Source organism: Vicugna pacos, chromosome 33 (genome assembly GCF_048564905.1).
Source record: "Vicugna pacos chromosome 33, VicPac4, whole genome shotgun sequence".
NCBI lineage: Eukaryota > Metazoa > Chordata > Mammalia > Artiodactyla > Camelidae > Vicugna > Vicugna pacos.
Genome location: NC_133019.1, coordinates 1,980,797 through 2,003,554, shown reverse-complemented (window position 1 = coordinate 2,003,554; position 22,758 = coordinate 1,980,797). Strand labels below are relative to the sequence as shown.

At 51.4% G+C, this 22,758-nt stretch overlaps 1 protein-coding gene across 4 annotated transcripts in view; it reads left to right on the top strand.

Moving 5' to 3' along the window:
* The window catches only part of NTM (neurotrimin), an 820,981-nt gene that overhangs the window by 467,187 nt on the left and 331,036 nt on the right, over positions 1-22,758 (top strand). For 2 of the 4 annotated variants that reach the window (XM_072953798.1, XM_072953796.1), the window contains exon 2: positions 219-303. In XM_072953798.1, the coding sequence (XP_072809899.1) occupies positions 219-303 (85 nt within the window). Of the gene's footprint in view, positions 1-136; positions 304-22,758 lie in introns of those variants that run through there. The other 2 variants (XM_072953797.1, XM_072953799.1) reach the window with 1 other exon arrangement.

Genomic DNA, 22,758 nt, shown 5'->3' with positions numbered 1-22,758 from the left:
GGAGTCTGCGCGCTCTACTCCTGCCCGCGCCTCTCGGTCCCCGTGCTCGCTCCCCCACCCCACCCACTTCCTGTGCGCGCCCGGGGGGCGTGTGCCGAGCCGCTGCCGGAGTTCTGGGAAGTTGTGGCTGTCGAGGATGGGGGTCTGTGGGTACCTGTTCCTGCCCTGGAAGTGCCTCGTGGTCGTGTCTCTCAGGCTGCTGTTCCTTGTACCCACAGGAGTGCCCGTGCGCAGCGGAGATGCCACCTTCCCCAAAGCTATGGACAACGTGACGGTCCGGCAGGGGGAGAGCGCCACCCTCAGGTAGGGAGCCGCCATTCTTCTTTGAATTGACAATGATTTGTGTTGGGGGGCGTGCGGGGAGAGGGGCCGGGGTGCGGGTGTGTATACCGGAGCCGCTGGCGGAGGGGTCGCTGGCTCGCTGGGCTGCAGCATTCACAGATGAGCTGGGTGCCCTGGGAAAGTGGTGGTCGTGGGGAAACGCTCCGAGGTTCGGTTCGGGAGATGAGCTGTCTCCCCAAAACCGGCCTCCTTGGCTCAGGACTTGGTAAGCAGGAGGGATGGCTGGGCCAGGGAGCCTCGGGGATCGAGTCCAGTGGCCTGAGCACAGTCTGTGCCCAAACCTGGTGGCCGTGGTGACTGGGGGCCTGGCTGGGGCCCAGCGTGAGCAGTCTTCTCTGAAGTTAATGAGCCCGAAGGCCGGGTCTGGCTTCCTGTGAATGCCGTCACCCTGCCCACGCCAGGGGGCTGTCAGCCTGGCCCGCCTGCTGGGGCAAACCTGCTGTTCTGTCTCGGGTCTGACTGTCCTGGGCTTTCCTGGGTTGTCCTCATGCCATGAGCTGGTGGCCAGAGGGATGCACTTTCTCCTGTCTGAACATGGCTCACCGAGATTGAGGTCGTGGAGAAGAGTCTGGATTGTCCCTGGAAAAGCGTTTCCTCTGGTTGCCTGTGCCGTCCACGGAAGCAGTGTGTGCAGAACTCATGTACTGAGCAGAAACTAGGTTTCCGTGTTGAGCTGGGTCCTGGGGTTAAGGCTTGCAGGAACTGGAGGGCGAGGAGGAGGAGAACCTTGGCCATGTGTTGTGTAAGGCAGGAGGGTCTGTCTCCCTTTTGATCCTTCCTCCTGAAATGCTAGCTCAACTTCCAGCGTCTGAGAGCGTGCTGCTCACAGGAGGGCACCGCAGAGCCGTGGCTGTAATGGGAGCGTGTACACTCTGGAATTTTATGAGAGTCAGCGTGAGGCAGAAGTTAGGAAGGTTTATGGGAGGAACGATAAGCCTGCTTAAGTAACATTTTCCAAACTGGGCCACTGAGCTGACTGCAAGGCAACATGGCGATCTTCCCATCCTTTGCCCCCGAAGATTCTTGGAGAGAGAAGCTCGTGCTGATGCCCACGGCTCTTCCCTTTGTGGCTGTTCTTCTAAGGCTGGATTGTTCTTGGGTGGCGCATGTAAGGCAATACCCACGGGACAGAAAATGTCGAGGCTGGGGCACTGGGCCGCAGAGATGGTTTGTCGGGATGCTATCAAAGGAACTGTGTGATTTCAGATCCTGTCAAGGCCTGAGGCACCATGTCCTTCATCGTTGGGGAGGTAATCCCCATGGCCCAGGGAGCGCTCGGCACTTATGGGTTCCGGACGCCCACCTCTTCCACTGAGACCTTTGGGGACTGTTTTGAGTAAAGGTTGAATATCTGACAGCCTCACACCTGAAATAGCTGGGTACCTGCTTTATAAAGGATTTCATGGAAACTCCAAATAGGCCATGATTTCAGAATTCTTGGAAGGAAAACAAAAGCAAACCTCTAAAGCCACATGGTCAGTGATGTTTAGTGTTTTCAGGGTGTCTCCTTTGTCCCTAACCCTTGACTGCAAGGAGGAACCCACAAGAGACAAGATGGTGACAGTCTTACCTGGAGAACATTTTAGAATTGAACGGGGTGGTGCTTTCCAGGAGAAGGTGGGAGGCCATCAGCTCCAAAAGAGATGTGGAGATAAAGAAATAGCCAAGGGGCCTGGACAGGCAGTAGCTCCCATGTCGTAGGTACAGTGAGGGGTCCAGACGGGCAGGATGTGGTCCTCAGAAGGCGGCGCCCAGGCTCACGAGAAGCAGGAGTCCAGAGAGGGCTGATGAGGCAGGTGCTCAGCCAGGGGCCAGGCCTGGGGTCAGAGCAGCCCCTCCTTAAACTCGCCTCCTCCTGCCCTGGCTGGCTTCTCTTTCTTTGTCTTCACCCCCAGGCCTCTTCCTGACTCACTCGGAGGCCCCACCCCAGTCTCTGTCCTGCACTCAGTTCTCTTTGGATTTTCACATATGCTCTGGACGCACTGGTCTTGATTGGTTGCAGATGGAGGAAGGGGGCCTACGAAGACCCTCCCGGGACAGCCCCTGACGCTGAGCGCCAGCCCCTGGGACTGCTTGTCTTCCTGACATGCAGGAGGAAGACCCTCCCAGGAGAGGGAGCCCTGCAGGGCGGGAGCTAGAGGAGCTGGGGTCCGCCTGCCCCCAGCCTGCTGCCCGCGGGCCTGATTTAGGGTGCGCGGGGCGGTAGGTGCTGGGGCGGAGGCACCCAGGCCGCCGCAGGATGGCCTTCGCCCTCAGGCTCTGGTGCGCGCCCTGGGGTGCAGAGGGCCGCCGTGCTGGCGTGTGCTTTTGTGGTTGGGGAGCCTTTAAGCACTCCAGCACAGCTCTGTGCTTTGTGATTTTGCGTGCAGAGAAGCATGTAGGAATTTCAGAATGTATTTTGTTGGCATCAAACTTGCTAAATTTGCACATAAGCTGATTCCAGGCTGCAGCAATCCAGTGGCTCAGAGCTCTGGGTTCTGTCACTTTTGCTTTTATTGTGTGTATGTGGGTCTCCTCTTTCTTTTGTCTTTCCTCCCCCTCCTTCTTTCCTGCCTTCCTCTCTCCCTTCCTCCCTTCCTTCTTCTTTTGTTCAGCACGTGACCAAGCTACACAGACCACAGCTATGCAGGCGCTGAGCACGCTGCTCTGCCTGGAGAACCACCCTGTCCACACCACCCTGGGTGACACAAGGTTCATGCCTGTAGTTTCCTTCTCAACCAGCAGAGGACTTTTTGCTTTATTTTCATTTGATTCTGCTTTGTTCTCACCAGTTTCGTTTTTTGAGCATCTTTTGCAGTTCGCCCCAAAATGAATGCTTCAGCCACAGCTTCTAGTGCGAGGAAACTTCTTAGAAGGTTTTATTTTCATCCAGTTGGTGCTACTGACCCTCCTGGAGGGACTGGGAAACCTTCCACCTGCTGTGGTATCCACAGCCTGAATAGAACTCCGGGCAATTTGCAGTCTCCCACTCTTTCTGTTTTCCTGCCAATAGTCTGCATGGAGATTTGCTTAAAAGGGTGAGGTCTCATAAAACTGAATGTGCCATTATTAGAAGAAGAACCAAAGTTTATTGGACACTCCCCATGTCCTAGGGGTATTCTGAGTGTGTTGAACACAGCCTCACCCATCCTCTAACCATAACATTCACATTTAACCCCAGTAAAACCCCTCTGATTATAGGTGCCATTATTACCCCCATTTTATAGATGAGAAAACTGAGGCTTGGGGAGTTTACAATAATTTGATTAAGGTTATACCGCTAGGAGGTTTGGACGCCAGGTCCTGAGGCAGTAGTATCAATAATGCTAAAAAGAGGAGCCGTGCTGGAGTCACTGGGCGCTCGCTCACAGGGAGGCCTCACGACCGCTCTCTGACATAGACCTGCTTGTCTCCATCTCGTGGACAAGGAGGCTGAGGCCCAGAGCGGGGTTCTACCTGGCCTCACGCACGTGGGCACGTGGCAGAGCTGGGATGCTGACTCCGGACTCTGCATGGCAAGCCTGCCCCACTGCCCTCTGAGGCCTCCCAGCTCCCTGCTGGCATCCGCCCTGTTTCCTCTTGCACCCCGTCTGACTCTCTGTCTTCTTTCTGTGCATGGATTGGGGAGCAGCTCTCTCTTGAAAGCAGGGATCCTGCTCTGTCGTGCTGTGAACCCTGTGTGCTCCCAGACATTTACCAAGCAGGTGCAATCACTGAACACAGCCCGTCTAAGACTGTGGTCGACCAACCAAGGTGTCCTGAGCGGTTTTTCTTTGAAGGACGCTGAGATCTCCTCTCAGAGCCTTGGGTCCGACTCACAAGGCCAGGCTGTGGACGCAGAGGCCACCGACAGCCGAGACAGATGTGCCCATTGACAGATGGGTGGGAGTCCGCCTGGGGTCGGAAGGACACCCTCTGTCCCGGTGGGCGGAGCTGCGCTCCTGTGACCAGAGCAGGAGGGCCTGAGATGCCCAGCAGTGTGGCTGTCTTAATTAGAGACAGTCCCTAAGTGTCACTGCGTCACTTGGTGACTTTGACGAACGCATTTCGTACTTTCATGGATTCTGCAAGTAAGGCAGCGACCAGTGAAGTGAATTATTTCCTCGGGCTCATCTGCTGAGTGAGTATCCGAGGTGCACATCAGGCACCCAGACTGCAGGCTTGGCCGCTGTGTGGTGGTGCCTTTTTTTTTAATGAGTTGAGAATGGAAGGTCTGAGAAATGTCTAAGACGGAAGTTGGGCTTCGGTGTGGCAGTTCCATGGAACAGCAGAGACACCGTGGTTCCCACACCTGAGAAAACCCGTGGGGCCCTCTTCGAGACGGCGGAGGCTGGGCATATCATCCACTTCATGGAAAGCACTTCATTTTACAAGCTGGTGGATTCTTCCTTAGTCTCTCCAGCTACTCCATGGCCTCTTGAGCCTGGAACTACGCCTTCTTCAAATCTGCACCCCAGGACCTGGCACATGCCTCAGACCATGGCTGTTGCTGATAGAGTCTGAGTGACAGACCCTCCCATCCTTCACCTGCCCTGCCATCGACGTCCTGGCCTTTCTGTTTCATGAACACAGACGACTTTCTCTTGCTAGAGCCTCCCCGTGCATGGCTCCCAGCGTGAGGGCTCCTCCCACTCCAGCCCTGCCCGTGGATGGCGGGTCATCATTTTGGCCTCAGCTCCTGTGAAATCCCCTCCCAGATAAAAATAACCCCCACCACTTCCTGCAGCCTCAGACACCAGCATAGCTCCTTCTCCAGAGCAGTCGTCTGCACCTGAGGTCTTCCTGTTCCTTTATTTGGTCCTGTGCTCATCTTCCCCAGCTGGACTGTCATTTCCTTGTGGGCAGGAGCCTTCTGCCTCCTTCTCGCCGGGACCTGGCCTACAGAGGGCGTGCGGCAGCGAGCTCTTGTGTGAGTGGTGGAGGCGTAATGTGTGGGACCACCACCTTCTCCTGGCCCTCCCTGCCCTCTTCCCTGGGTCCTCTCCTGTTGTCCCTGCCCCGGTCACGTCACTGGCTCCCTGTCCGCTCTGTCCGGGTCGTGCTGTGGTCGAGCTGGTGTCTCTCTGTCCAGGACACAGATGGTCTGTGCCAATCGCATGTTACTTCACAGCTGCACCCATTGACACCTGCTGCCTTTCTGCCAGGTCGCTCGCCTACCCAGCCCTTCAGCCTTTAAAGAGATGGCTCTCTCCGGCGGTGCACTCAGCCCCAGGCAGACCTCAGGGAAATGAGCATTTTCAAGATAAACAAGGGCACAGGGAAGCCCCTTCCTGCCCGTCCTTCTTTCTCTCTATCTGGAGCCTGCTGTCAGTGGCTGTCTGACCGGGTAACTCTCGATCCTTGGTGTAAGAGTCACCTCCTTCCGCAGAGCAGTGCCTCTCATGAAGCAAGGGCTGCCCTGGCTGCCCTGCCCACCCCCCAGGGTCCAGCCCTGCCCGCTCACCTCTGGGGCTTGCCAGGCGCCCAGCAGGGGGACCGGAGCTCCGAAGAGCACTGGCAGATGGAGCTGCGGAGGGAGGCTCCTGGAAGCACACCCAGCCTGTTGAGGAGCCAAGAATGAAAATGGGAAAACTAAAAACCCAGCCGAACACGGGGCAGGTGGAGAAAGGACACGCCGGTTGTTGGGAGAACCTGGAGGAGGTGCGGGGGGCAGCCCGGTTCTCGGCACGCCTCGCCTCCGCGGATGCGCGCTTTGCAAAATGTCTCTTTTCTTCCGCGTTTGGAAGGATTACAGGGAGCTCGGCCTCCTGGCTTCCCAGATAACGAGGCCGAGGAGAGTCAGTCTCGCACGAGGATGCCTTCCTGACAGAGTGAGAAGGCCTGACGTGCAGCTCACACTGCGTCCCGCGGCTGGGAGCTCTGCTGCGCCCGGGACAGGGCACTCCTCCCTACCACGTGCCAAGCCCCCGCGCTGGCCGAGCGAGTGTCTCCACAGATCATTCAGAGCAAGGCTTTGATTCTGGCCCTTCGAGGGTCTTTGCTTCAGATACTAGCAATCTTGGATTCCCTCACAGAGAGTTAACCCCTCAGAATTACCGTCGATTTCTCTGGAATTGGGTATTGGACACATTCAGGTGGAAACCCAGTTCCCTGAGGATTCCCCAGGTCAGTCCCTCTGGCTGCCCGGCAGAGGGAGCAGGACAGGGGACAGCTTGCCCGATACGTTTCCCTATTTGTTGCACTAGACGTGGGACCATTGGCATCTCTCCTGGAGAAACGTGAAACAATTCAAGTAATATCCGTAGCACATTTGTTCTCTCAGGCTCAAAGTCTCCACTGATGGGTGAGACGCACCCTCATCCTTGCGAATCGGAGAGCATTTTGCTTCCTCGGGAGCAGGCTGGTGGGTTCCCACTCTGCGTCATAGGTGACTTCTGATACATGAATGATACCGTTAGAGTCAGATGGATGGTCAAATAATAATAGCCTTTGGAGGAAATCAAGAATTGATTGGGTCTTGGATGCAATTTCAAATCACACGTGTGAGCCACAGGCAGGGAGGGAGGAGCAGAAATGTTTGAGGGGAGCACAATGGATGGAGATGAAACTCTTCAACAAACAAGACCTTCCAAAGCCGTATTCCATCAGGAGTGTTGTGCCGGGGAGAAAACGGGCCCCCAGACAGGAGTCTGCTGACTCAAGCACCTTCTCTCTGTGATCTTGGACAATTTTTTTTTAACTCCTCTGACAGTTATTACCTACCTCAATGGGTTGTTTGGGATTAAAATGAAATAATGTAACACAAAGCCTGGTCTATAATTATAATTCTGTTTTTTTTTCGTGTGTATGCATACTCACACATATGTGCATGCATGTACGTGTATGTACGGTGGTGACACACTTAGCGATTTTCACCGTAAGCTGTTGCAGCTTACACACCCGTGTGGCCACACTTTGATGGATGGTCTGTGTCTTGCTCCCGGAAGACCTGTGAGGAGAGGAAAGCCTCTCCGTCCACTTCTAATTATACTTGTCGGGGTGTTTCTCCTACACGTCTGCTTGGCGCCGAGTAATCGTCTTCTGTTCCAACAACTTCTTGAGCTATTTTATTTCAGAGAAGGAGTCAGGAGAAAGGTATTTCTTTACTTTTCATCGCAAGACTGTTGCATAGCAAGTTATGACAGTTCATGGCTCTGAAGATGAATTTCCTACCAGAAAAAAAACAAAGGGACGTTTCTGTGGAGCCAAGTTTTCTGACACAAATAGTGGGGTCAGGCGTTCACGAACAGATTTAGGATTTGTAGCCCTTTTTCCCTGGAAGGCTGACTTTTCCACGACAACCCACTGCAGTCAGCTGGCAAAGCAGTGTTAGGGAAGCCATCGACGGGGTTTTCAGGCCTTCCAGCCCTAAAGCCGTGTGGGTGCCGTTTCCCTGGGTTCTCGTCTGTTCACTGAGGGGCCAGCTCCGGACTTCCACAGCAAGGGGGGAAGCAAAAGGGGGCCTCCCTCTGCATTTGGTGCAGTTCTGGGGCGAGACCCGTGTGTCTGGCATTAGAAACTGATCTCAGAATTCACTGTTGGAACCACGGGAACAGTCCTTTTCACTGCAACCCTGTGCCATGGGGCTTAAATTCGTGTAAATTATATATAGCTGTCTCAGTGGTTCGTGATCTGTTTTTCCCAAATCTCACTGATTCACAGGGTTGAGTGATTTGGGTGTGTCTGGGTGTGTCTGGCCAGCTTGCTGCCTTGTCTGTGTGAGATGCTTCGGCTCAGAGAGCTTTTGCGAGGTTAGATTTGTCTTGTACAGTGTACATATGAATTAATCTTACAGTCTTGCTGGTGGATTTTTAAAAATAATAGAATTTTTAATGAAAACCAGCATCAGCTGCTGGACGGATGGAAAATGATGAAGCTGAGATCAGCCTTTCAGGTGAAGCTTTGCTGGCCCCACGGAGGCAACGGGAGGCGTGTGTGTGTGTGGAAGTGATTTCTTCATCTTCCCTGGCTTTCAGATCTTCTCTGGCCCTTGCCCTCAGAACAGTCGACTTTGCACAGATTTACTTGTCAAGAAAGCTCAATCCGAAGCAGTTCTAACTGGTTGGAACCCAAGAGGAAGAAAGTAAGAAAGAGAAAAAAATGCAAATTATTTTTAATTTGGTGCAGCGGTTATAAAACGGGAAATTGTACCTTCCACTCCCCACCCGCAACACCCCAAAAACGGTCTGTTGAAGTCCCCGCATCCAGCACCTCATAATGTGGCCTTATTTGTAAATAGGGTCACTGCAGATGTAATTAACTATTCAGATGAGTCCACACTGGAGTGGGTGGGTCCCTAATGCAGTACAGCCGGTGTCCTTATAAGATGCCCACATGGGGCACAGCAGACACACAGGAGGACACCATGCGATGATGGGGACAGGTTGGGGCGATGAGGCTGCCAGCCAAGGGGTGTCCGAGGTTGCTGGTGAAGCACCCGAGCTCGGAGGAGGCAGGGAGGAATTCTCTCCCGCAGGTTTCATGGGGAGCCTGCCCGGCCACCTCGATTTCAGACTCCTGGCCTCCTGAGCTGTGAGATGGTGCCCTTCTGTTGTTTTGAGCCGTCCAGGTTGCAATGCTCTGTTGCAGTAGCCCCAGGAGCCTGACACACTTGGGCAACGGTAACGAGACTTCTTAACTAGCCATCCCCTGCGATGCTCCCGGCATGACTGTTCTTCTAACAGCCATCACCTCCCAGCTTCTCCGTCCCAAAGGGAGGCCCGTCCAGAGCGGGAATATAATTAGGGCTGATCCCCGCCCTTTTCCCAATAGACCATCGGGACAAACACTGTTGCCTCAGCCGCCTCACAGTCAGAGCTCTCCCAGACTAGGTACCATTGTTTAGGTTCTTGTTACCATGAGGTCCTGTTTGTGCAACAGCGTGGCCCAGTGCAGACCTCTCTCTACGACTGGGCTCCACGATCCGTCACCAGCAAGGTCCCTGTGTCCCCATCTCTTCTCTGAATGCTCCTGTCGGCTTTTGCTCCACCTGAAACTCGACTGTTTCCTGGGCTATTACTGCTCCTCGAGTCTGATCAGCAGAGGCTGGTTTCCTCCCGCGTCCTTGCTCCCGGGAGGCCTGAACGTCGGAGAGGCGTTCTCTTGCTGCTCATTGTGGCCTCCGGCCACTTCCTTCCCAAACCTCCCAAGCTCCGCAGTCACGTGAAGCGCGCGCCGCGTCCCCCGCAGCCCCTTCCTTGCTGTGGTTTTCTGCTCTCTGTCCTGACCGGTCTCCTTCTCTCTGGAGCTCCAGACTGTACATCCTAGTGTTAATCCGCAGACCCACCTCCACGTTTCAAGCTCTGTGTCCCCCAAGCCGTGTTCTTGACACCAGCCCCATGGGACCCGCCCGCAGCCGCCAGCAGCTTGATCTTCCCCAGGTCGGTCTCCGTCGTGGGCACAGACACCGCCCTTCGCCCAGCCGCTCTGTCCAAAAACCTGATGGATGAGCTTTTTCCTTCCTCTCTTACGCTGCAGCTAGTCCACCCATAAATCCGGTGTATCCTTGCTCTCAGGTTACAGCCTGAATCAGGCTGCTGTTCGCCGTCTGGAACATGACCTCTGAGGCAGAGCCGCCGCCCGCGCTCGCAGGGCCGCTCCACGGCCCCTCACCTGGTCTTCCCGCATCCAGTCCATTCCCCACCTGGCTGCCCACGGTCTCGTTTAAGAACGTAAATCAAGTCACGTCACTCTGTGCAAAGCCCAACGGTGGCTTCCAGTTACATTTATTTTAGTTTGTTTCATTGAAATATAGTCTGTTACAATGTGATTTGGATATATACACACACACACACATATATATATATGTCTTCATATTCTTTTTCATCACCGGTTACTGCAAGGTATTGAATATAGTTCCCTGTGCTGTACAGCAGGACCTGGTTGTTTATCTGTTTCATATACACCAGTTAATGAAATGCGTGTACAAGACTTTTATTACCCGGCGTCTGCCTACCCCTCGGACATCTCCCTCTGTCGTGCCTGCCCCGCTCAAGGACGCAGCTCCCTGAACTTCTCTGCTGTTCCTTGAACCCACCAAGTCCACTCTGGCCCGAGGACACGCTCTTTGCCCTCCCGGGACCCACTCGTGTGGTGTGATGCCTCCTTCGTGCCACTCATGCGTCTGCTCAAGTGGCCCACCCCCAGGAGGACGTGCTGTATGAAACAGCCACAGCCCAGCCCCCACATCACTCTGTCCTCTTGCCTAACCTTCCTTTGTAGCCCTGAACACTTGGGAAATTCTGTTGTTAATTTACCTGATACCTGTTTGTTGCCTTTTCCCCTGAAATGTGAGATTCCCCGAGGCCCCTCCCTGACTTCACTGCTGGCTAGATTACTCATCGGGTCGTGGTACGTATCACGGAGTATTTGCTGCGTGAACGAGAGGTTTACCAGGAGTAACAGGAAGCTGCTAGTAGTGGAAACTACTGGCCTTTGGTTAGAGAGAGGAGATGCAGGCGTTCCTCTGCCCTGGCCTGGGCCTGGGCGGCCTCACGCAGGCTCAGAGGGGGTGTGCGCCATCCTGCCTAGGCTTCCTCTCCGAGGGCAGCGCGTGGACGGGGCCTTGGGGCGGCCGTCACGGCACCGTGTGACACACTTCGTAGAGTCTGCACACGTGGCTCCTGAAGGACCTTTACATTTCCACTTTCGCGAGAGGTTTTATGGGAAATCTGACAAACACTTGACAGTGGGGACTGGCTTCTAGCTTGCGGCCTGTACACTTGCGGGGAGGGAAGGGAGTGGCCCGAGAGCCTGAAACTGGACACATTATTCAGTGTCCATTATTGCAGTCTACACTTTCCTGATGGAGGGCACTCCACCTGACGGCGGGGGAGCGGAGTGAGAAGCCCGGGGCCTGGAGCCAGGCCCCTCCCTGGGCTCAGACCCTGGCTCTGCCGCTTCCCAGGGCTGTGGCCCGTGGCCCGTGGGTCCACCTCACTGGGCCTCTGTCTTGTCAGCGTCGAAGGGAACTAACCATGGGAGTCCTGAGCCGGGAGTGAAACGTGGGGCACTTAGATCAGCGCCGGGCACTCAGTAAGTGCCTTTTTTTTCAACTGAAGTACAGTCAGTTTGCAATGTTGTATCAATGTCTGGTGCACAGCACAATAGTTCAGTCCTGTGCCTCTGCATACTCTTTCATTGCAGGCCACTGCAAGATATTGAATATAGCTCTCTCTGCTCCACAGAAGAAACCTGTTTATCTATTTCATATATAGTAGTCAGTATCTGCAAATCTCGAATCCCGAATTTATCCCTTCCCACCTCCTTTCCGCCGCTGGTAACCGTAAGTTTGTTTTCCATGCCAGTGAGTCTGTTTCTGTGTGGCAGATAAGTTCATTTGTGTCTTCTTTTTTTCTTTTTTTCAGATTCCACATATGAGTGATATCGTATGGTGTTTGTCTTTGTCCTTCTGACTTAACTTCATTTAAAATGACGATCTCCAGGTCCATCCATGTTGCTGCAAACGGCATGATTTCATTCTTTTTATGGCTGAGTAGTAGTCCATTGTGTAAATACACCGCAGCTTCTTTATCCAGTCACCTGTCGCTGGACACTTAGGTTGCCTCCATGTCCTGGCTGTTGTAAACAGTGCTGCCGTGAAAGCTGGGGTGCGTGTGTCTTCTCAAATTAGAGCTGTGCCAGGGAAGCCGGAGCATGGGATGCGTTTGCTGTGGGCAGATCTCCTGATCCTGGGAGCCCCGCCGAGAGGCTTGTGGGACAGAAGATGGGGCCCCGGGTCCAAGCTGACATTGCTGCAAATTCTGCAGCTACAGGGCTCTTTGTAGCAGATGACTTTGAAAAGTCTTGGCAGCTTTCATTGTTTTGAATGGCAGTCTAGGGCCAGGGTGACCTGAGTTTTAGCCGTGGCTCTGTCGCAACTCGTCATGCTATCCTGCCGAGAAAACGAGGCTGCCCAGGCCCCTGTTTCCCGTGTGGGATGAGAACACGGGCATGATCCATTCTGCTCTGTTCAGTTCTTTACATTCAAGGGGGAGGTTCTCAGCTGTTCAAAAATACACTGTTGATCGTCCTCCCAGCACAAAGCTAGACTGAGTCTCCCAGCCTCTGCTGAATCGAGGTGTGGCCCAGTGACAGAGTTCTACCCAAAGGGATGCAAACAAAAATGATGTGTGGGTTGTCCCCTAAAAAGCTCCCACATGAGCGACTTCAGGCCGCTGCTCCTCACACCATCTGGACGCTGATGTCTGCGATCACCTTGGAAACTGTGTCCTGTTTGGCAGACGCGCCATCAGCCGAGTCACTGAATGCCCGCACAGAGAGGGCTTCGGCCCCCCCGCCTGGCCAGCTGACCCGGAACCTCGCCCGTTAGATTATGGCACAAAGGAGTACGTTAAGGTGCACTTCCGCTGTGATAGGCTTTCAGATGCTGGAGTTCGCTTCTTACAGTAGTTAGCACTACCCTTGCTAATTCAGTATGGTTATAATTCATGTTGTCTGCTTTCAACTGCATAGAAATATATATATATATATATATTTAATACAAACTTAAGCACTTATTAAAATTTCTTGTCAAGCCTTTGGCTGGTTTTTGCACGTGTCTGAAAGTAGGAACTGTGGCCTTTTCAGACGGAAGCCTCCAGTGATTGATAACCATTTGCTTGAGTCTTTACATCTCTGAACCAAGTAAAATGCCTGCTTTACTCTCTAAGTACGTGAAAACCAGTGACAAAGAAAAGTTTTACCTTGAAGCAAATTAGCACATGTCCATAATGGGTACAACTCGAGACGTGCTATAATTAGCGAAAATGCCTCTTAGATGACAAATGGCTCATTAATGGCTAGCGGTGTCTTATTTAGTGTAACCTTCTGTGCTAGAGAGAGCCTAACATTCGGTGTTTTAACTGACGCACAGGAAAGAGACAGATGGAATGATCTGTAGGCTTGTTCTTTAAAGTGTTGAAGGAAAAGGAGAGAAACTGCTGTCAGAGGTCAGGTTTTAGAAGAGCACGCAGGTGGGGGAGGCTGTCACCTGCAGCTCTGGGGAGAGGGGACAGGGAGGGGGGAGGGGTCGTGTGGGTGGGTCTGCAGGGAACAGAGGCGATGCGGAGACGTCGAGACGTAAGGTGGCTCCGTTCCACAGTTTTGTGGTGTTGAGGGGGCAGGATCGCTTTGCTTTCATTGCTGTTTCAGACTGATGGGTGGCCCTGGTGGTGATGGGAGCTCACTGTATCCTTGGAGAAGACGTGGACTGGCTTTCATGTGTCACTGCTTACTATACATCTTGTATGGACCAGGCACCGTTCTAGGCCCCGATTCCTCTCCTCACAGAGCTATTTTTACAAAGGGAGACAGGACTGCAGATTGCACACAGTGAACAAAACTAAGATGCACAGACAACCTAGGAATAGGTCCCCTTCCTCCAGGCCGACTCATTGACTCGGGCTCCTGGTCGGAGAGACAGACCTGCGTTTCTTCAACTCCCTCCACCCGGTGCTCTTGAGCAGTGCACAGCCTGCACAACTGTACCTAACGGGCACCAGCTGTGAATACGTAAATAAGCAGACAAACAGTATGTTGCGTGGTGGAAAGTTAAACACGGCTGAGGGGCAGAGCGATCTGGGCAGGGACAGGGGTATTTGCAGGGCGGTCTCGGGCGTGATGCTGGGGACGGCCCTGCAGGGATCAGCAGGAAACACATTCTAGGCAGAGGAATCAGCAGGTTTCATGACCTGGTGAGAGAAGAGTGGGGCAAGAAGGAGGAGGTCTCAGAACTGAAGGAGAAAGGAGTGAAACAGACGGATTTAGGACTTCGCATGTCTGTGGGGGCTGGCACCACATTGACCGGAGGGAGCATTTTTAGGAGATGAGAAATACACAAAAATCCCACGTAAAGCAGTCCAGCGCCGTGTCGGTGTTATCTGGCTTGTGTAGCGCCCGAGTGGAGGCTGTCCAGTTTCTCCCAGCTGTGTGGTTCCGGCAGAACCGGGTGTCTGGTGCATGGCCCCCCACCTCACACCTGTCTACTCTTGTGGGTCTAGTGTTTTTGAACTGCAGTGCCATCTTTCTCTGGTCCATTTTTCTCATTTATCACATCTGAAAATTATACACATTTAAAATCTGCATAAATACCCGATTCATTGTCTTACCTGTTGCCGTTCCCAGGACATCAGATTGTGAAATTAAGCCGGCGTTTTACACCACGTGTGGACGTGTGTGTGTGTGTGTACAAGCAGGCACATATTTTGAATTAATGGACTCGTAGAAATCAGAGGTGGATTAGGCCTAATGAGCTGTTGAGAAGAATTATTTAGCACATATTTCATATCTCTGTTCAGTAATCAAACCTACGCACTGTGTATGCTAAGGAGCCGAGGTCTGCACATTTTTTTCTCTCCTTGGATCATCTCCGTTTGTGCCTGAAAATTTAACATCTCAGCCCTGAAGCTTTTGCACCAACGTTATTAACCATCCAGTTCGACATTTCCCTGCCCTTAGGGTTATCTTTGGTGTTGAAAAAATAGTCACTTTGCTCGTTACCGTTAATACAGAATAGTAATTGGTACCGGGCTCTGGGAACCCCACTGGGCTGCTGGGCCGGCTCAGACCAGGTGGCGGGAGTGAGTCCTGCCCCTCCCAGCATCTTCTAGTCTTTGGGAGAAGCAGGCTTGACCTTCACTTGTGCTGGCTGGAGGACTTGGGGAGTTAACCCAGATGACAGGTTTAGATAAAAACATTTTTTTCAATTTTTATCCCAAACAGATGATTTCCTCGCCACCTTCTGTTTTCTCCGAAGGTGTGTCAGGGCTGGTGACCCCGATGCGGAGCCAAGTGCGCTTGGTCATTGCCCTCTCTGGCTGTACGCTGTTTCTTCAAGCGTACGCTTTCAGCAGGCCTTCCAAATCCCACCCCCAGCGTAGTTTTCCCTACGAACTAAAAGGAAGGAGGAGCCAAAGGTGGGATGCTTCAGAGGGTGGGATTTGACCCTGAGAAATACTGACGTTTTGAAGCTGTGACAGACATGAAATTCTAGGACTTGACGGGAGCCCTGGAGATGGGTTAACCCGTGTCCGCTTCCCGTAGTCGAATGCCTACCCTGCGGAGCTTCTTTTGAGCTTCGTTAGATATGACACATAAATGTAGGTCCTAAACACATGCAGCTCTCCATCCTCGCTTGTTTAAAACATGCTAACGGAGAACGTATTCTGTCGTGAACAAAGGTGGACTCCAGGCTTGGGACGGCTTTGAGCCAGAACTTGATCTGGGAAACTGCTAACCTCTAGGAACCTCTATTTTCTTATCTGTGAAATGGGACTAAGCAATACCTGGGAAATGGAGGGCAGGTGCTAATTTCAGACACTCTGGTTGGAAGAGGTCCTTCTGAGGAGGGGCCTTTGTGTCAGATCTGACGAAGTGAGGAAGCGAGAGTGTGTGTGTCCATATGGGAGGGTGTCCTTGGCTCCCAGCAGACGGGGGAGGGGAGAGTGGACCAAGGCCAGTCCCCGTGGCCAGGGTGACCATAGTGACCACTTCCCATTTTGTTCTTAGATTTATGGAAGCCACTGGTGCAGTTTGGGCATTTTGGCTGCTGTGTATTTACAAGTTTTTTCATGTTCCTGTATTCTATTATTATTTTCTTGTCTCACCCTTGTTCAGTTATAAGTTCTTCAAGGGCAAAGACCGTTTTTGACTTGTATCTTGGTGTCACAGATGGGCAGAGCCCTCCGGCTGGCTCACCGAGCCTCCCGGAGCTCACCTGAGCCTCCTTGTCTTAGCAGTGCTTCCTGGAATCCAGGGAAAAGCTCCTGTTCTGTCTCGTTCTCTCTTTGGTTCAACCCACACTGATTTGCAAAGTGTGAAGCCGCTTCCAACTGTCACATTGTGAGGATTTCCTTGATGGATCAAGAAGTGCCCCCAGAGGCCAGGCCGTTGGCCTCCTGGGTGGGTAAGCGGTGGCCACCCCTTGAGTTTTGTTTCCATTTATGGTTGGAGGTTCAGCCACGTCACCAGGCAAGTGTTGCTCATGGTCTTACGATGGGTGAAACTGATGAAATGTCCTGAAAGAATGATTTGTAAGAAATGCTTCAGCAGAAAGGCCGTAAACCACTATTCTTATTTTATTATTTTAATTGAAAAAAATGTTCACTGCTTTTAAAAAGAGTAAGTGGTCACTGAGCATTTTGCTTTGTTATTACTGCCTTGGCTGATGCTGGGTTGTTGGTTAAACCTGCAAGTGTTTTTGGTCTAAATTTCATAATAATTACTACTGGACTGCAGACAAAACAGTAAACATCCCCCTATTTTTAAAAATTTATTTTTTTTATTGAAGTGTAGTTGACTTACAGCGTTGTGTTAGTTTCAGGTGTACAGCAAAGTGATTCAGTTATACATATACATACATTATTTTTCAGATTCTTTTCCATTATGAATTACTACAAGACACTGAATATAGTTCCCTGTGTTATACAGTAGGTCCTGTTGCTGACCTGTTTTGTCTGTGGCAGTGGGTAACTGTTAACACCAGACTTCTAATTTACCCCTCCTACCCGTTTTCCCTTTGGTAGCCATAGTTTGTTTCCTATGTCTGTGAGTCTATTTCTGATTTGTAAATAAGCTCACTTGCATCGGGTTTTTTTCAGAGTCCACATGTAAATGATGTCATATGTTGTTTGTCTTTCTCTGACGGACTTCCTCGTTGTGGAAATGGCACTATTTCACTCTTTTCAAACATCCATCTATTAATGTTGACTTACAGTTCCTCTCAGAAATACATTCTGAACTTCTCTATTGCTTCTATAATTTCTATCAATTCTGTAATTTGGACTTTATTTTCCATTAATTCTTTGTCCAAAACCTTTCCTACTAGAAAGAGGGATGGGATTATGGTCCAAGCAGATGGGCATGTTGAAGGATGAGCGTCACTCATTGCCCTGAGGTTGGTCCTCCTTCCTCTGTGTGCGTTTTCAGGGCTGCCAGCCCCTCATGCTGGGCCTGGTTCATGGCAGGCCCTTGGTAAACTTTTTTTTTAATTGACGTACAGTCAGTTACAATGTGTCAATCTCTGGTGTACAGCACGACGTCCCAGTCATGCACATACACACATATATTCATTTTCATATTCTTTTTCATTAAATGTTATCATAAGATTTTGAACATAGTTCCCTGTGCTATACAGAAGAATCTTTTGTTTAATCTATTTTTATATATAGTGGCTAACATTTGCAAATCTCAAACTCCCAAATTTATCCCTTCTCGCCCCCTTTCCCCATAACCATGGATTGCTTACTAAGTCTGCAAATCTTTTTCTGTTTTGTAGATGAGTTCATAGTGTCCTTTTTTTTCTTTTTCTTTTTTTAAGATTCCATCTATGAGTGGTATCATATGGTATTTTTATTTCTCTTTCTGGCTTACTTCACTTAGACTGACAATCTCCAGGTCCATCCATGTTGCTGCAAATGGTATTGTTTCATTCTTTTTTATGGCTGAGTAGTATTCCATTGTATAAATATACCACAGCTTCTTTATGCAGTCATCTGCCAATGAACATTTGGGTTGCTTCTATGTCTTGGCTATTGTAAATAGTGCTGCTGTGAACATTGGGGTGCATGTGTCTTTTCAAATTAGGGTTCTCTTCTGATATGCACTTGATGAAATGTTTACCAGAGTAGCACCATACTTCATGTATCTGGGAGCCAAAGAAGTATTATTTTCCTTTCTGTTATGAAATACTTCACACACCAATGTGTATGTAACGTATCTGTGTGTAAAAACACAGCAGATTGCTCCCCCTTGTGCCCTCCACCCACTCTTCCACGACCTGTGAGACCTCCTGTGTTCCTGCTCTGTTTTATCTGCTGTCTCTGAGGCGCTGACCACTGCCCTGAACACTTTTCTTTTTATTATTTCTTGATTATTTTTAGAATTTTACCAAATATATAAGTATCCTTAAATAATAGATTGTTTAGTTTTGTTTTTACTTTATCTAAAAATAAATTTTATTTGTTATCCTGAGGATTTCTTCATTTAACATTATGTGTTTTCTAATAACTTGAAATTAATACCATCTGAATGTGAACAAAGGCAGAACTCCCTCTAAGTCATTTCGGATAATTAACTGGTCTCTCACTCATCAGCTGAGAATGGTTCGATGCCCTGGAATGTGAGTGTGTGTGCACACATGCCTGCTAAAAACAATACATGCTGAGGGGCCCTCTTACCCATGTAGCCATGCTTGTAAAGTTTCTGGGTAGTGGAATTATGAGTGACTTTCATTATCTTCCTGTGTTTTCCATATTTATTACATTTTTAGAAATGAAGTTTTACTTTTCCCCAGTCAGAAAGGGGAATGTTATAAAATCCAATCAAAGTAACAAGAGCCCTCCTCTCAAGCACGTGCTGCTATGTCTGGGGTGTGGAGCTCTTTGTGCACCTGTGACCACGTGTGGGCATCACGGAGCCCCATGAGGGCCACGGGGATAAGTGGGGCACAGTTCCTGTGCCCAGCAAGCCTCCAGTCTGGCCAGGTGGGGAGGCTTCAGAACCAGGACCTCAGGAAGAGGCTGAGGAGGGTCTCCCTGCTGCCCAGGAGCCACTTGCAATGCAGGATATGGGAGGGGAGGCTGGAGGAGCACAGGAGGGGCCAGAGGGACGTCGGGGAGGAGGCAGGAAGGGGCAGGACCCCGGCCCGGTCACTTGCTGAAGCTGGCCCCGCCCTGGGCGGAGATTGGGGAGCAGAGTGCGGGCCTCCGGGGCTAGTCCCTCCCCTGCAGCCACGGCCTGACCCACTTCAGGTCCCAGATGAGATCCGGCGGGTCTGTTGGGATGTGGATGCTCTTGCGGATGTCAGGTTTGATTTTATTCAGCGGGTATTTACGCACTGCTGGCCACGTGCCGGCAGCATTCCAGCCCCTGTGGATTTAGTGGTTCACAGAACACACTGCAATTCCTGCCCTCACAGAACTTCCTTTGGAGGAAGGGGACTGACAACAAAATGCACACAGAATCTATTAACTGGTGATGCAGGCTGTGGAGAAGGCTGGGGAGCCTGAGGGATGGAAAGGGGTGAAGGCCACAGCTTCAAATAGGATGTCAGACGAGGCCTGCCGAGTTAGTCTTTGCTTATCTGTATGTTTTAAATTGTCACCCAAATTGCGTTATTTGGTATAAAATAGATAATCAGCAAGGTCCTGCTGCACAGCACAGGGAGCTATATTCAATACCTTGTAATAGCCTATAATGAAAAAGAATATGAAAAGGAGCGTACGTACGTGTATAACTGAATCACCATGCGTGCACCAGAAAGCAGCCCAGCGTGGTAAATCGAATCTGCTTCAATAAAAAGCTCACGTTACTTGACGTCAGAAGAAGCACATTAGAAGAAAGTTAGACTAGTTCAAAGCAGTGTCTGCCTTTTTCAACACTTGAGGCGAAGGGAGTGTGTAAATGTATCAGAAATATGTTTCAGGGTCTAAATCTGATCTTCATTTATCAGCCTCGTTCTTCTTCCTCTACCTTAATTGCCCCCGTCAGGAAGATAAAAAATGGAAACACATGGCCCGGCGCCGTCGCAGAGAACCTGTCTGCTGTCGAGGTGGCGCTGGTTATGTGCTCAGTCATCACTTAATGAGCACATGCTTCTCCCGGTGGGCGTACACCTGCCTGCAGGAGGCTTTCCGGAAGCTTCTGAGGCTGGGTCCGAGCCGGTGTGGACACAGGGGCTGGTCGGACCAGCCAATCCTTGGGGCAGCTTTTAGCCCCAGGGCCTCTGGAAGCAAGGTGCATGGAGCAGTTTAACGGCCAGGACACCCCAAGCCTCCAAAAGTGGCCAGCGAGTCAGGCAGAAGTCATCCGCAGATGAGCTGACGAGCCGACAGTGGCATTCCGAAGTCGGTGGGGAACAGAACCAGGGCGGGGAGCACCCACTCGATCAAGAAATGTCAGCTTTCCTCTCAGCTTTGCCTCCACCGCGCCAACTGTCAGTAATTTCACTAACGTTTTGTAAATAAATGTGGCACTCGGACAGCTGTCAGCGCGCCTGCTATAAACACTCCTTTTGTCGCTGAAAGCTGGCAGGGCCGCACTGTTTCTCCTGCGAGTGTGGCGGCCACCGCCAGTTGGCACCCGGGCCGGGCTGACTGTCGGGGGCGCGGGGACGCCCCTGTCCCCACGTCCCACGTGGGGCCCTCCTGAGACCCCCGCTTCCTGGTGCCGAGCTCTCCTGGTTGCACTTGGCGGACTGGGGAGCCCTGCATCTTCCTCCCTGTCCTGAGTCCCAGCTTAACACCCAGGCAGGGTTCTCCAAACACGTTCGTGCTTTAGGGGCAAATTCCAGGTCCCCGATCCTCTGTTCCCCCAGTGGGTTTGCTCCTCCTAAGCAGGACATTTATTTATCCAGTTCAAAGACACTGAACTTGCTTCTCCCGCTCCAGCCGCTGGATGACTGTTTAATTAGTAGCCATATTCTCCTCCCACTTCTGTTCCCACCGGAGCTCAAGACAAGTGGCTCTGGACCGAGCACCAGCCCTCCCCAGTCCCATCACTGAGTTTTATTAAGTTAGTGCTGCACGGTACCCTGCTTCCCTGGGGAGCTGCAGCTGCAGGGTTCTTACCCTCCAGCGAGCAAAAGTGGAGGGAGAAGAAGAGTCTGTCTTAGTATAAAAGTCCCCTGGGCAATACATTTGGGTTATTGTAACATACGAAATGTTCTCGTGGAGGACGAGGGTGTCCTGCGTAATTGAGGAGTCAGAAGTATGTTTAGTAATAATAAAAATTCTTGACAACATTCACTGAAGTCTTTTTAAAAAAAACTTGGCCGTGTTCTTTTCCCACGCACCTCACATAGTATCTCAGTTAATGCTTGCAGCTGTGTTCATCCCTGGCTTACAGAGTGAGGACCGGAGCACAGACACTTTAGGAACCTGCTCAAGACATTAGCCCTAAAGCCTGGAGGAATGGGGGTGTGATCGCAGACAGTGAGCTCCAGGGCCTGTGCCCGCGACAGCCGCCTTCCCCTCCCCACTTGTATTACTGGGCGTGCAGTCACCAATTTCAAAGAAGTGAGGACACAGTAAAATAAACCCATGCTAAAACTAAGGAACCAGCCTTGACCTTCTTCCAGTGAAGGAGAAGCCTCCTCTCAGCATTGGGAGCCCCGCCAGGCACAGTATTTCCTGGAGGGTGTTGGTGCAGAAACACGGCCGCCCTACCCCACTTACCAAACTGAGACTCGAGGACAGAGTTTTGGATGAAGTAGGAAAGGCAGCTTTATTTCTTTGCAGGCAGGGGAGGTCACAGTGGGCTAACGCCTCTAAGACTGTGAGCCTGCAGGGAGAGAAGGCAAGGGGTTTTATAGTAAAATTCAAGAGTTCAAGGGGCAGAGCTAGTTTCCATAGAGATCATATACAGGGCAACAAATTGTTGCAAAGTTGCTCTTGGTTTTGCAGATGCACGGGTCCCCTTTCCTCTGCTGGATATGAAGTTCACCTCTGGCTTTGGGACTCTCTTAATATTCTTTTACCTAGAAAAAAGGATGCGTAAGAAGGGGCTCCATGGAAAAGGGCTCTAGAGAGAAACTTGTGCAGCTTAAAGTCAGGTGGATAAATATTTTAGCTTTCAAGCAGGCTGAGGCCTGGGACCTCCCACTGCAGGCTGAGGCCTGCACCGCAAGCAACTGGATGTAAGGAAGCCACAAGGGGTCAAGAGCAGGACACTGGGAGCTGGAGCAGGGCACTGAGAATGATCCCTGCACACAGCACCAGCACCACGAGGGGGTTGTGTGGACCACCCACACCTCCCTCCTCTCCAGCCTGACCCTGATCACCAAGAGCATGAGAAAATCCTTTAAACCATCATCCAGTGAAGCAGTTACTGACACCATTACAGGTATCGGATGGTCCCTGGTGACAATAGGGTCCTGCTCGGTTATAGCATCACAGTGTAATACAGGGGGGAGTAGTGGGGGATGACGAGGAGAGGGGACTTGGGTGTCAGCTGGGAAATTTACTTAACCTCACTGGTGAATAAGAAGAGTAATTAATAGAAACTGCCTTGTAGGGGTGTTAAGGATTAAACAAAATAACCCGTATAAACTATTCAGCAGTACCTGGTGCAGAGTAAACATTCATTCTCTCACTGAAATATTCATCACACATGTGAGATGGACATGGATTCTGCAGTAGAGGGGAGGAGTGTCACATGTTCTTGGAGCATCTGTTCTCACACAGGGAGATGGGGAGCAGACACATGGACCTCTACAAAGATACAGGCTCTTGTGGAGTGCCTTGATCCAGGCTGCCTGGGTGGCCACGGTGTATTGGTGGACTAGTGGCCATCTCTCTGAGAGGAAGTGACATTTGAGCTGAGGTCTAAATGGAGAGAAGGGTCTGGAGTAGACTGCTCCAAGCGTGGAAAACAAGCCTCGTGTGTTGTACTGCTGTGTCTGTAGCAGAGTGGACAGTGGGCAGGAGTGCGGGCAAGGTGGGAAGGGCCAGAGGGCAGGGC